Genomic DNA, 13,989 nt, shown 5'->3' with positions numbered 1-13,989 from the left:
ACCTTCACTGTTAAGCTATTGTGCGTCTTTGGTGCCACCGGCCACAAGCCACTTCGAACTTACGGCACTAGAATTTTTGTACAAAAGTAGCGCAGTTTCCTCGGCTTATTGATATTTTTGCATGATTTTTCGGCTTTGCATCGCATTAAAATACAGAAATCGGTTGAACAGCGTTTTGGATAACTTTTGGATGTTCTTAATTAACGGTCATCTCAGATACCGACAACCGATATTTGCAAATTTTTAATTCCTCGAAAATTAAAGACGAAAATGAACTGCCTTTGGCACATACGGGCAAACATACCTTATCCAATTTCAAATACAGTAATGCTATCGAAGTACGATACAAGATTGCACAATCTGAAATATCTTGGTAGATATTCACCGGAACATGGGGGCAATTTCACCGGTCAACAAGTTAAAAGCATCGAAATTCAATGCCAATGCAAATGCTGTACAAGCAAACCAGAAACATTTTTCATACTATCACTTCTCTTATCGAATCCAACTTGGCAAAACACCTAATTTGGTCAGTACTTTCGGCAGAGGCTTTTTCAGAGAATTAATGGGAACAGGCAGCTTTTGCGTCACTCCTAAAACACTGAAATCTTCATTAAGGTCCCAGTTCACCAGAGGAGCAGTGACCCTGTTCCTGAATGATGTGATCAGCTGCTTTTTGACATCCAGTGTAGCCTTCTGCATTCCACTGACTAATCTGGGGGTGATCTGCAATAATATTCAAAATAAATAGATATGAATAAGTTTCTGCTGTTGTTGACAATGCCGGAAAAACGCTATTCATCGATACAAAACTAAAGTAACACTTATGCGGTGACAAATAAACACTACGAATTGGATTTTCCGTGTTACGCTGTGTTTTCTGCACTTACATATCGTGACATGCGCTCGGAAACGTCTGCAAAATATTGCACCTCTGGTTGCGCCAAGAAAACGCCCCACAGTTCACCAGCATAGTCCTGAACCGTGCCGACACAGAACAGCACATAATCTTGGATGGTAGCATCAGCAGTCGGAAGAGAGCGTTTGGAGCGAGTTGGTTCCAATGAATCGGCTCCTCCATGGAAGCAGACACCCTTCTCAGATGATCCAGGTGTACAGTACTGCAGGCGGGGTTCGGCGCGTCCGCCATACTGCGCCTGACCCGATAGAGATTGTTCCTGGTTGTTGGACGCCGCAGCTTGATACTGGCCACTTCCGCTGTATGTGGAGGGGCTGGGAGCAGCTGGTTGTTGATAGATTTGAATTGTTAAACGGGTGTCGCCCATTGGGATGGTGTGCGAATACGAAGCGCCTTGATTGTGAGTCGAACCTAAAGTGTGAAAAAAATACCAAATACAAACTGTAAACGTTAAAATAACCACCAAACTACACAAATCATAAGTCACATTTACTAGTAAAAATATTACCCAAGCTTACAGGTCGCCGCATGCTAAGTTGTCACCAAGATTTTATTCATTTTAAAAATTTCTGACTAATTTTGGGATGTTTCTTTAATTTTTGCTTTTTTCGCTGTTATTATGCAGCATGCTTTAAGCCAAAGACTGCCAATATATGAATGTTTTCAAGCGAAGTTTAAAGAAAATAATGAGCTCTGTGTAAAGCGTGGTATTACCGTACCTGAACCATACTGTGACTTCTGGGAGGCGTGCATCTGGGCACCTTGAGGAGGCTGAGCATAACTGGGGACTTGCTGGGACGCTTGAGCCTGCGGCTGCGGTTGGGATCCGTACGAAGGAGAGTATGACGGAGGGGAAGGTGAACCGTAGCCACTGGAGTAGGAAGCCGAGCCCGATGCGGCATATCCAGAGAACGATTGTTGGCGATACGACTGTTGTTGTGACTGGGATGGTGAGGCGCCGGATGAAGGAATGGTTATCTGGATACGTTGGACCGAAGGCGAGGCTACTGGTGCCGGTGCGCACTGGGGTTGGGCCGGAGCGCCACATCCGCCGCTGACCACGTTAACGGAGCTGCTGAATGACTGGTGACCCCGCGAGCTCTGCTGCTGTAGTTTACTCATCATGTCCTGCATCATCTGCTGGAACTGGCTGTTTACTTGGTTGGCAAAGGAAGCAAAAGAGTCTGAAAGTGTCCGTATGAACAACACGAGAAAAAAATTTGACAACCCAACTGGGGTAGAAGTAAACGTTAAAAATCAATAGTTTGTTAATACAGCGTAGCACATACGTACTAAAACTGACGAAAAGAATTACTGTAATAATTGTAACATAAAAATGTGTAAGTAGCATAAAATGTGAACACTTAACGCGTTTACTACTTATTACGTATAACTGCTTGTAAGTAATGACCTGACCTGCAAAAGCGCTAGAACTGCTGCATCCCTGCGATGCTGACGAGCTGCTACCGCATGCCGACGGGGCGCTGGATCCCCCACCACAACCTTGTTGCGGTGGTTGTTGGCCACTGTCCGCTTGGCTACCGGAGCACTGAGATGGTGGGAATCCATAATTGCGGCGTTGTCGTTCCAGCATATTTCCCGCAGATGAAGCTAGCGATGACAGAGCGTTTAGCACCGGGATGTACGCTTTATTATCGGTAAAAGTCTTTCCGACATCTTTCAACTCCGTTTTGGAATACTGATATAAAGAACGCAATGTATCCCATACTTCCATTACTTTAAGAGACACCAAACCCTGAAATATGAAAAATACGTATTAATCAACAAGTATATATGCAAATAAAATACGCTCTTGTGCAGACGAGGTTACCTTAACTCTGTTGGTGAATGTCCGGTTCCAACCAGCTTCTTGCACTAAAATTTGATGATTTTCCAGAGCCATGCGATACAACAGTAATGCCTTTGTTTCAGGATCCACGAAGCTGACGTTAACATGATTATCGTCCAGCATTGTGGCCAACACTGTGTACGGAGCGGGCTGATCTTGCGGCAGGAATACTTTAGCCGTCACAGAACGATTTTTTAAATCCAAGACTGGCATCACGTTCATGATCACTTGGTCATCAACAAGGAACATCAGCTCCCAGTTTTGAGGCTGTTTAATCGTCTTGAGACCGATGGATTTTCGATGGGGATAAGGGAAGAGCGGGTGTTCAAATGATACAGTCTCGTGAAAACGCTCCGGCCACGATGTCTCACGGATAATGCCAAATTTCTTGCTAAGGTCACGACTAGCATCCCAAAGAATTTCGAAACCTTGCTTTTCAGGACCACCTCTGAAATAAAAATGCAAAAAATGCAGATACAATTGTGTACAACTAACGTACTGTGAATGCTTTCCATCACAATAAAGCCGACGCGCTCAAAAGGCATCAGAGAGAGAGAGAGAGAGCGAAGGTGGCCGATTACCTGAACAGTCTTCCATACAACGATCTCTCCAAAAATCGCAATTCCAAATCGATATTCTTTGGCGCCTTCCGATACGTCCATCCCATGGGGTTCTCAATGTCCAAAACCTTCCCAACATCTACACTGTACTCCAGTGCGTTGTCCACCCTATCGACTGACCTTTTCACCATCCACTCGATATCGCCCATACCACTGGACGGAAACTTGATGGTGAAATTGGCCGCATGTGTCGCCACGGACTTCAGCTTTAACACCGACTTCAGTTCGGGATACCGTGCCATCACATCGTTGGACGGAGTGTAAGCTTTTCCTTCCACTCTAATCACGGACACATCATTGACCATCACATTGGCCAGCATACTGCGCGTGCCATCGCGATCCCGCAGTACGATGCCATGCAGCTGCGCCTGCCGGAAGCGGTCAAACGGTGTCGTAATGGATAAATTCGACGATAATTCCACGTCGCCGTAGGAGTAATTTCCATGATAGTGAACATCAATTTGCTGGGTGGGGTTGCGTGTGTTCCAGGTGGACCGGAGTTTTCCGGTGATCTGGCGAGTGACACCGTCGAAGTCAAACTGCGACTGCACAGCGATCGTATCGGCCGATCGACCGATACGGATTAGAGTCCCGTTAATAAATCCTTCTGTCGTCACTTGTAGTATTCGTGGTAGGTCCGCAGCATAACGCACTGTCCATTTAGAAAACAGCGATGTTGTTGCCTGATCGTTGCGGGTGTTAATCAAACGTACAGTGTTCGTATGGGTGTTGGCAGCAGTTATGTTATGATGCATAACCAGTTCAATGCGATTCAGTCGGAGATTAGTGTATTCTGCCATAAGGGTGGCAGCGGTCGCATGTGTGCCATGTTGCACATCCACGTAGAATATGGTCTTTTTCGGAATCTCAGAGAAAAAATCGGTTGTGACCTTTAAGTCTGAAGTGTGTTGGAAATTTCGAGTTAATTGAGTCAGATGTTGATAGAAGACTTCTCCGGACTTTTCTCCGGCATATCCACGCATAAACACAAAAAATTTCAAAGGCGCCCTGGGATACGGGAAATACCCGGCCTCTCCGCCATACCGAATGCGGTTAGCGCCAGCGCTTAACCGTTCAACTATTGCGGTTGCCGTAATTCCCATCGCGTTAGTGATGTTTGATTCGGTGGGCCGGAAGCTGATTTCCGTTTTCCATGCTTCGTCACCCCGATGGTAACTGGCCGCAAGAGCCCAGTTCAACAGGCCGACGAGCTGCACGCGGAGTTGGCCGGTGTGATTCAGCAAATTGAAATCCGAAGTCACGCTATACGGATTCCACGACACAACGTGCGTTGAGGTCAGCAATGAACGCGTGTCGCGCTGGATATCCAACTGTATGCCGGCGTCGGTTGGGGTCATGCTGGCAGCGCCAGTGATAGCAATTGGTCGGAAGATGGTGGATTTGGCTGAAAAGTGGAAAGGGTACTGCCGAGAAAGGGGAATGCTGTCGTCACTTAAACCGCCCTGAATTGTGAGCGAATGCACTGGTGATGCCAACGAAAATTCCATCTGCAGCCTGAAATTAATTAACTGCTTCAGGAAAAACGCTACTACTCGAAAGATGCTTTTACAATTCGAGGATAAACTAATATTTATGGTATAAAGGTAAAACAAATGCTAAATGGGCAAAATGGCTGACCTTTTATTGACTCGCCAGTCATTGCTCCACATCAGTCTGCCGGTATTTGTTGTTTTCGAACACAGCAAAGTGAGTGCCCCGTCGAATTTTCCAAATCCACTATCCCACTGCTGAACATACTGTATTCTGTTTTCTGGGATCAGCACTCCGCTAATGCCGGCATTGACTGTCAATTTATTTGACGAGCTATTCTGTGTCATATGGTACGCTGCCAGCACCGTGATTTTGCCGTTATCATCATTAAAATTCCGCCGGCGAATTATGGTTGCAGTTTCCAGCTGCTTCCATCCGTTCGGCGATCGCAATACATCCACTTCCACTTTTGTGTTGAGAGCAGGAAACTGTGTCGACTCCAGGCTAGTTACCGCGGCCACTCGCCACAACCCACTCTTCATCGGGAGCGGTTTGAACTGATGGACAAGCGCAAATTCCTGATAAGGCGTGCCCGGTCCGAACTGATAGGAAACCGTAGCTGTAACGTTATGCCCCTGACCTCCTTCGTAATTCCCTCTCGTTCTTGCTCGAACTACTCCGGATGTAAAGCTCAAATCTACAACCACCGCGGAGTAATCCATTTTCATATTAACGTCACCGGAAACATCCACACTTCCGATGGTAGGTGATTTCAGGCGTAGTGACGGTTTGTAATTCATAACCGGCACAACAGCTGGTGACTGGTAATTAACACTGGCATAATCATCCATCATCCGTGTTGCCAGTTCAAAAGCGAGTGTATGCCGACGGGTGTCGTCTTCCACCACCGTCACATTCAACCCAATAGGTGTCGGCCGGTACTGTCCCTCTAAAACGAATTTCTTCCACGGTGACACTGCCGCTCCCGAGAGAATGCCGCTTAACGAATGGAACGTGTATCCTAACTGGAATTGTCGGTTAATCTTACTGCCCGGAGTGTCGAAGAGAACATTAAACCCATATACCGGCCCTTCGCCGCCTCTAGGTTGCGGATATTCCATGACGAATTTATACCCTCTCATGGTTTTATCGGTTTTGCGAAGGAATGCACGGAAATTGGCTGGCATGAGACCGTTGCGCGGGATCGACGTATTCTTCGGATCATTAGACTCCAGCTCCATGCATAGCTCCATGCCTAACATGCGGCTGGTCAGTGGGGCGGTGCATTCGGATAAACTGCTGCGCACCGAAGGCACCGACGACTCCACAATCAGGCGTTGGTCATCGCCCTGGATTCCATACGACTTCGTCTCAAAGTTGATGAATTCCACTTTGTTCTTTGGGAGATCGATGTTGGTTCGGAAATACTGCCCACGAAGGTAGCTTACGGAACCGCTCAAGCTGGTGGAGGAGTGGAGGGTGGAAACGGTCTTAAAACCGGTTGGGATGCCGGTTGTAGCGATGGTGACCTCGGCTGTTACCTGCACGGCGGCACTGGGATGAATGTCACCGCGAATACTCATTCCCGGTTCAGTACTCAACACTCCGCCGATGTTTAAGGCACCGCGCCCTTTCAGCTGTGCGTGGGCACTGGCTGTGACCTTTAAATTCACGGGGAGACCGGAAGCTGTGGGGATGGTGTAGGCAGCGTCCAGCAGCATCATGTGGCGAGCAAACCCAAATGATTGTTCCTTCGTAAGACCCATGATGAAGTCGAAGGTGGCCAAATTACCAATCGTTTCTTCCACATCGCGACTGGTTAGAAGAGCAATGTCGTTGCCAAATAGGCGGACATATGTAGAAAAATCAACCTATAGACACACTGCGCATTTAGTAGTCGTAAAAAACACATACTCACTTGGAATAAACCATCAAACAATCACAAAACAATCAATCTTGTACACAACCATAAATTCAGAGAAAGCATAAAAACAGCTATACTATCTCATAATTATTTAGTTAAAGAAAAACAGATGTACCAAAAAATTAACTACTGTACTTCTAGTCTTCTACCGGCAAATTAAGTTGAGCTTTGTTGTAGCATTTGCCGGCTTACTTTGTTATCGTTCGGTCCCCGCCCAGCCAAAAGCGATGCGATGCCGGTTTCCAGTCCTTCTTGTCGGCCACCGATCTGACAACATGTTTTCGTTAAGTTTTAGTGGTATTTATTCAAAAGGATTAGTTGGCTTGTAAACGTGAACTACTCACCCTAAACACATCTAATTTTCTCCCGAAAAGTTCAATGTTGACACCCAGATCAGCTGCTCGTGGCAGATAAGAATCGGCAAATACAATACTGCCATCAATGCTGCCGTTGATGTGTGCACTAACGAAGGCTTTCTGGAAAAATAAACAAAAATACGAGAAGTGTCCGTGCAAGGTGCAAGGGAACATAACAACGCGTCTACCTGAAAGTGCTTAGATGACTGTAGCCAGTTTGATGCTTCCGGTGGATTCAGCTCAGTGCCTGTTAAGAGCTGACGGAACTTTTGCTGAGAAGGCTCCGTAGACGACTGGATGTCGCTAATATAAGAGTAGATGTAGCTCTTGACTATAAATTCAAATGAAATACACATCAGCTGAATTAAATTAAACGATAGATACAGCGTTCGAAAGAAAACGGCGTTTTCTTCCGAAACCCAAAGGCACTTTTAATACTTTGCTTATTAACAGTGCTGTCTTCATACAGTCCTGTAATGGCTTTGATAACGGATTCAGTTGGACACTCCATTAACCGCTGTACACTCGCTATCCTGACTTCCACATCTTCGGTTACGTCCGATGATATGCGACTTAGTTCAGTCTGTACATGCAGCCGGCATTACCAAATGCTTCATTCCCACATTGTCATACGCGTTATATCTGGAGACACGTACTTCTATTTGGGAATTTCGATTACAGTTTCGGTTGCGCAAGGCCTGCAGCGCCGCGACACGGACTGATGAAGGCTTTTTCCCACATCGCACAATTCGAGTAAGGGTGTCCAGTGTATTGCGGCTAACGTTCAGGTTTCCCAACGCCAACAAGCGAGCCACTTGCTGAAATCCAAAGTGTTATACCTAGTCTTTATAACAAGATTCGCATTATTGTACCTCGTCCTGTTCAGTTTCCGCCACAGTGTTGCAGGTTTTATCAATACGTCGAGATATGTCATTCTCCACTGATTCAATCAGTTTTCTATCGCATCCGCTGTGATATCGGCAGTAGTTCTGGAGAAGGGCGGAAATACCAAGATATCCGGAACGAGGGAGTTTAGCATCTCGTAACAATGGCTAAAGCAAAGCTCTTGGTGATTATATTACCGCAGCAGTAGTTGCATGTTTCTGCTTCCATAATACAACCGATGGGTTTATTAAAGATAAGACTAATTAACAAGTAAAACAACATAACTGAATATATATTTCAAAAAATACCTTTCGAGTGAAAACCTTTTTCATTACGCATGCATCTGCGATTCTGCGGTAAGTTGACGCACCAAGGTTTACAAAATAAGAAGGATTTTATACAGCCTTACCTGCAACGTATCCAGCATTTCTTTCTCTGGTCGTTTAATGTACGACAACGAGGCAAACCACGTGTCCTTATCGTCAACATCGTAATCCTTCTCCCGTAAAATATTCGCCATCAGTTCAACAGCACACGATGTGCCGGCTGCCGGGATGGCATCAAAAAGTAGACGCTGCCGCTGATTCGGCGCCAAGCGGGAGCAAACCGAACCGGAAACCACCGACCGATAGATTTCCATCAGATTGGAACAGTTCTTCTCCATGCGGAGTGCTTGGACCACATCGGTGAAAGCCGTTGGTGTGTCGGGTCGAATGTCGTCACTAACGGAATTGCACAGGCTGTCTAACAACTGCGGAACAGCCTGCTTTGGAAGTGCCGAGGTATCCAAAAGTGAAAATCGCAGTTCGCCTTCCACTAATTCACCTGGAAAAGAGAACCAAATTTTTCATGCCGTATGTGTCGCTGTCTTGTAACTTACAAAAGTGTAACGAGATATTTTCGAATGATCCTGGTCAAAATATTGTTTTAATTTATCGGTATAAATACCAGTCAGAAAATTTAACCATATTCGGCAGAAATTCAACAAAATTTTCCAGTAACGGTTAACGTTAAATGTAACATGCAAGAAAGTTTGAATTATAACCTTATGGATTGATGCACAACAATTAAGTTAAATCGAAAACGACCTTGCTCCTTCGGTTGAGGATTAGTGACCGTTCCCTGAAAGGTCAGCTTTTGGGTAACACGCATGCTGAAAGAGGCGGCATATCCGCGGAATGGTCGCAGAGCATGACTTTCCACACACAACGTGGAGTGCACAATACCATTCCGGACCACATGTTCGCAGTTGGGCCGCGAGACAGTCAGCGGAGGGGTTTTCAAGTCGGAACCAAAATATGCCGTTAGATGTGTCCGGGGTAAAGATTGCGAACATAGCGATGTATCGCGCGTTTTTTGTATTACATAGTGCCCGTCGCTGCTGTTTGATATGGTATAAACCGTGGGACATTCCCCGGCTAGATCAACCTGTACCAATTATAAAAAATTCTTAGGATTATTTTTCCGTATTGCGGTTTAAACTTTAAAGTACCATTTGGTTTATATTATAATTAACGAAATGGCTGTGCGCCCCGACAAACCGGGCGCATAGAATTTAGCTATGCGCCCCGAATGCTTGGGCACAGAAAAATAGCAAAATTTTCATGTTTCTCTAGCAGTTAATTGTTTTCCTAATTTCTTTTTGTTCGATTAACCACTAAGGTTGAAGGAGAGAAGGAGTTGAGAGGGGACTGCAAAATCTGAGGACACTTAATAGATAAGTACGTTTTCGTTTAGTTAATCGCCTTTTTATCGGCTGGTTTATTGAAAAAATTTCCAAAACATCACAGAATCAATCTAGCAGATCCTGATTTTCAGTAGTTTTACCATAGAAAGTAAAAGCCACTTTTATTTTCTATGGTTTTACAGTAAACAAATAAGCAACACTGGTTTTTCCGTCATGTGCGTAACAACGGCTATAGGCCATCTATAGGCCAGGACGACACGGAAGTCTACTGGATTACTACGCACAACGGGCACAAGGCCATAGTAATCGCTAATAAATTTACAGATTGAGGCATAGGCTGTCCTTTTTTCATGCGTACTTATCTATAAAGTTAGCAACTTTCCCACTGCCTCTCCAGATTTTTTGGAAAGCGCCTGTTGCCTAAAGTCTAAATGCATTCTGGTATATGACATCATCAAACAATATAGCGTATTCTACAACACGACAGGAAAATTAAGTGGCTAAATACATAAAGTAAAAAGCGTCAGAAAATTAGAAAATCGCCGATATTTCTGCGCCCGGAAATTCGGGGCGCAAAGCAAAACGCGTCCGATCACTTCGGCCGCGTTACATTTCGGCCACACATGATCACTTCGGCCAACGTTCATTTCGGCCGAGGCTCACTTCGGCCACCGCTCATTTCGGCTTTGGTAGATTTCGGCCGTTTTCTTAGATTTCTTAGGTTCCTTAGGTTTTCTTAGGTTTCTTTGGTTTCTTAGGCTCTCAGATTTTTTTAGGTATTCTTAGGTTTCTTAGGTTTTTTAGGTATTTTAGGTTTTCTTAGATATTCTTAGAATATTCTTAGGTTTCTTAGGTATTCTTAGGTTTTTCAGGTTTCTTAGGTATTTTTGGTTTTCTTAGGTATTCTTAGGTTTCTTGGGTATCCTTTTGGTTTGCAAAATTCTCTGCGCCCAGACACCGCGGGGCGCATAGCTAAATTCTATGCGCCCGGTTTGTCGGGGCGCATAGCAGTCACCTATAATTAAATGACCGGGCTAAATGACCGTTAATTATATGTGTCGAGAGAAACATTGGGGAAATTTTCTGCAATATTTAAACGACAAGGATATATTTATTTAATCCTACTTTGAGCAAATTAACGAAATAGCTAATTACTTGCAAATTTGAAAAAAAACAACCTTACCTCCACAAAAGTGCCGCTACTGAATCCGGCATCTTGTGTTGCGGATATCTGCAGCGTGGATAAGATACCCTTTTTAATGCTGAGTGCTGTGGCATATTCAGAGTCCGCGGAACAAACTTCGCCAATCTGTCCGTTATAGAAGCCGAAGTACAGATCATTGGCTTCCAGAACATTTCTGAGATTTTGGACAACGGATTCGGTTGGTATCACTCCGTTGTCCTTGACACTGCGCAGTGTTGTGGTTAGTTTGTAATTGCATGGACTCATGACGCTTAAATCAGCAATCAAATCCACTCCATGTAATGCTTCTTCGCCGGATCGGACTCCATCCGAGCTGACATTAGTCTGATATAGGTAGCGATATGTCTTCCCCGTTTCGTAAGCGAAGACGCCTAGAAAAATAATTATCACCAGAATCTGTTTGGCTGGTCACAAAATTACGGATTATTAGCCATAACTATAAGCTTCATAATTTCATAATTATAATCTCCAGAACTATAAGCTCCACACTCGGTATTACAAATGCGCTTAATTCTGTTATTACAGGGTTACATGGAACCGAGATTTTATGTACTTCTGGGGTTTGCAGTTTCCGTTGTTGGTGAAAATCGCGTAATTTTAGGGTGGCGAAAACAAAGACAGTTTAGAAACGCGCATCGATGGATCCGATGACCGCAGTCAATGTTTTGATAAACGAAACTTTCCACACTTTTGATAATGAACAATACCATACTGACACACAGCGCGTATGGTAATACGCGCTGTGTAAGTATGGTACCAATGTCACTGAAGTAACGCGCGTATACTGTATATGGACAATATCTACGAGGGTCACTCGGAAAGTAATGATAACTATCGCACGATTTTTTATTGCATCAGCGCTTTCCTCGTATTTTCTCAAAACAATGTCCCTTAATCTCTATACAACGTAAACAGCTAAACAGCCACTCATCAAACGCTTTCGAAAAGAAATTAGGCGGTATCTTAGAGATCGGTGTACTGATATTTTCTTCCAGTTCTTCATCATTTTCAAACTTTTTGCCACGCAACAATTTTTTCAAGCCAGGAAATATTTCGAACAGATAAAGGACTAAGGTAACCTAAGAAAATAATGTGGAACGATACTTTTACTCCAGGCCGAGAAAAAAAATAAAGCAATGACGGAGTGCTTATCTGTGGATTTTCGCGATATTGCACCACACGGGTGATACCGTGTCAAAAACCATTTTCTTCTGCTTTATCAGTAAGAAGCTGCAGCACACCCTCGACACCTTTCCTTCCATAATGCTTAGACCCTCTGCTATTGCTTCGGGGTCGGAAATGAATACTTCCCGATCAGGGTTTCGACTATGAGGACTTTTCGAAAGTGAAAACGCAAAAAACATTCCAAAATTTGAGCACCGTTGTCAAAACGGATTTCTCGGTGCGAGTTCGCTGGAACCAGCTGGCAACATCAGCAAAGAATGGTCCTTATTAAGGCAACAGAACAGGCAATGCAGCATGAAAAAATTCTACACTTCTCTCTGCAAATCAATTTTTCAAAATAATATCATGAAAACTGGCCAGTAATTAAGGCAACGTTTTCAGTGATCAGTGAAAAATCAGCGCTACCCAGCCATGTTCAGAGTCTTGCAAACCGCCAACCTTAGGCGGTATGGCCACGGCCATTGCCCTATGATCTAGTTATGAATGCTACAGTTTTTAAAAAATTAGTGCATAATTTTATGATTACTAACTGATACTGATTATCATTACTTTCCGAGTAGCCCTCGTATATTCACAATAGTGATACCTACGGTAGTTAAATCGTTGAAAAAACAGTATCATTTTTCCAAAGATGCAGAATGGAACAGCAAGTATTCACTTACAAATATCTTAGTATAACACATGTCGAGCAAACTAAATACTGTACAAGTTTGGAGTAATATTTAAAGTTTTTACGATATTAACAATACTCCCAGACATACCATTTTCCTCTGTACACGATTTTTTTGCGCATATTGGGGGGATTTGGTCGGAAAGCCCTGAAGAATATTTGAAATTGATTAAAGCATTGTAACAATTTTACTAAATTCATTAAGAACGTCATTTACCTGAGACAGTAAGTATTCCGCACGTAAGAACAATAAACAAACCTCCCGGCACGGTCATTGTGACCGGCTTGCGCAGAAAACACCGGTTCCAAAAAGCACAAACCGGTAAAAAGTGTTTTAAAAATCGAGTCAATATCACACGAAGAGTTTATTAGCAACTCCTTACATGGGGTTTAATCGATAGCTGGACAAAAGTTCTCGTTTTCGTAACTTGTTCTTCTTCGGGTGTAATTCCGAAAACCGTAAGATTATTTGGTGATAACAAAACGTTTAACTGTCGATCGGTCTGTTTGATTCGGCAGCCCGCTGCAGCGCATTTAACAGCAAACCGGAAATACAAAGTGCAAGAGCTTATGCCATAGAAATTGCACCGTACGACGGCTGACCAGACTCTTTTTAACGTCCGGCCCCGTTTACTGATTGGACTCACAATTTTACTATATACCGATACGTAGCGACATCATCGTTGAGTTTCTCAGTGGTCATCTGCTGCCTCTATGACGACTTACTTATAAGATTGCCACTTTTAATTTGGCATTCTTAAAAAAATCATTAAATTATATGGCAGGTTATATATTTGTATAGTACGTACTGCCTGCGTACAATACATGGCTATATACGTTGCTAAGTTTGACGATGTTATACTAATACTAGTAACTGAATGCGAAAGCATATACAAGTATATAAATTTATCAGATTAATCCAAGGACTGTTTTTGTGTAACTTTGATCATATCAAAAATCCAAACGTTGCCAAGTTTGTCTCCGTTTCATGGGGATTCTCACGGAAATAATAATCAAGAAAGTTGAACGAAATAAATACTTTGCTTTGACCAGCAAAAATAAAGGTTTCGTACGCTAAACAAGTGGCCATCTTGACCTCAAAATAAAACAGCAGCTCAATTGTTATTATTAATAAGGATGGATTTCTTAAATGTGATGTTCCAAAATACGACGTCCAAAATCTAAATTCAAAATTTCAG

At 43.7% G+C, this 13,989-nt stretch overlaps 1 protein-coding gene across 2 annotated transcripts; it reads right to left on the bottom strand.

Annotated features, from left to right (window-relative positions):
• Window positions 1-184: 184 nt before the first annotated feature.
• Window positions 185-13,442, bottom strand: LOC129583764 (uncharacterized). Of its 2 annotated transcripts, XM_055475715.1 has the most exons (18): window positions 13,008-13,442; window positions 12,882-12,938; window positions 10,915-11,306; window positions 9,133-9,472; window positions 8,454-8,869; window positions 8,032-8,211; window positions 7,816-7,977; window positions 7,598-7,742; window positions 7,348-7,490; window positions 7,148-7,279; window positions 6,996-7,070; window positions 5,027-6,750; window positions 3,350-4,903; window positions 2,751-3,216; window positions 2,336-2,675; window positions 1,639-2,103; window positions 891-1,330; window positions 185-726 (listed from the first exon to the last, which is right to left on the bottom strand). In XM_055475715.1, exons 1-18 carry the CDS (start codon window positions 13,063-13,065, stop codon window positions 496-498), a joined length of 7,320 nt encoding a protein of 2,439 aa, XP_055331690.1. In that variant the 5' UTR covers window positions 13,066-13,442; the 3' UTR covers window positions 185-495. The 2 variants fall into 2 exon arrangements, with proteins under 2 accessions (XP_055331690.1, XP_055331689.1); XM_055475714.1 differs by lacking the exons at window positions 12,882-12,938; window positions 13,008-13,442 and adding an exon at window positions 11,489-11,860.
• Between the last annotated feature and the right edge of the window lie 547 nt (window positions 13,443-13,989).

Source organism: Paramacrobiotus metropolitanus, unplaced genomic scaffold (assembly GCF_019649055.1).
Source record: "Paramacrobiotus metropolitanus isolate TYO unplaced genomic scaffold, Prichtersi_v1.0 Parri_scaffold0000011, whole genome shotgun sequence".
NCBI lineage: Eukaryota > Metazoa > Tardigrada > Eutardigrada > Parachela > Macrobiotidae > Paramacrobiotus > Paramacrobiotus metropolitanus.
This window is presented reverse-complemented; position numbering and strand designations above follow the sequence as displayed.

Excerpts from the sequence above, each read along its gene's own strand:
- LOC129583764 (XM_055475714.1), bottom strand. The coding sequence starts at position 11,645 with ATGGTATTGTTCATTATCAAAAGTGTGGAAAGTTTCGTTTATCAAAAC. Across the intron at positions 8,870-9,132 it reads TCCTCAACCGAAGGAGCAAG|GTGAATTAGTGGAAGGCGAA; the intron begins GTCGTTTTCGAT and ends TCTCTTTTCCAG. Across the intron at positions 7,071-7,147 it reads GAAAATTAGATGTGTTTAGG|ATCGGTGGCCGACAAGAAGG; the intron begins GTGAGTAGTTCA and ends ACATGTTGTCAG.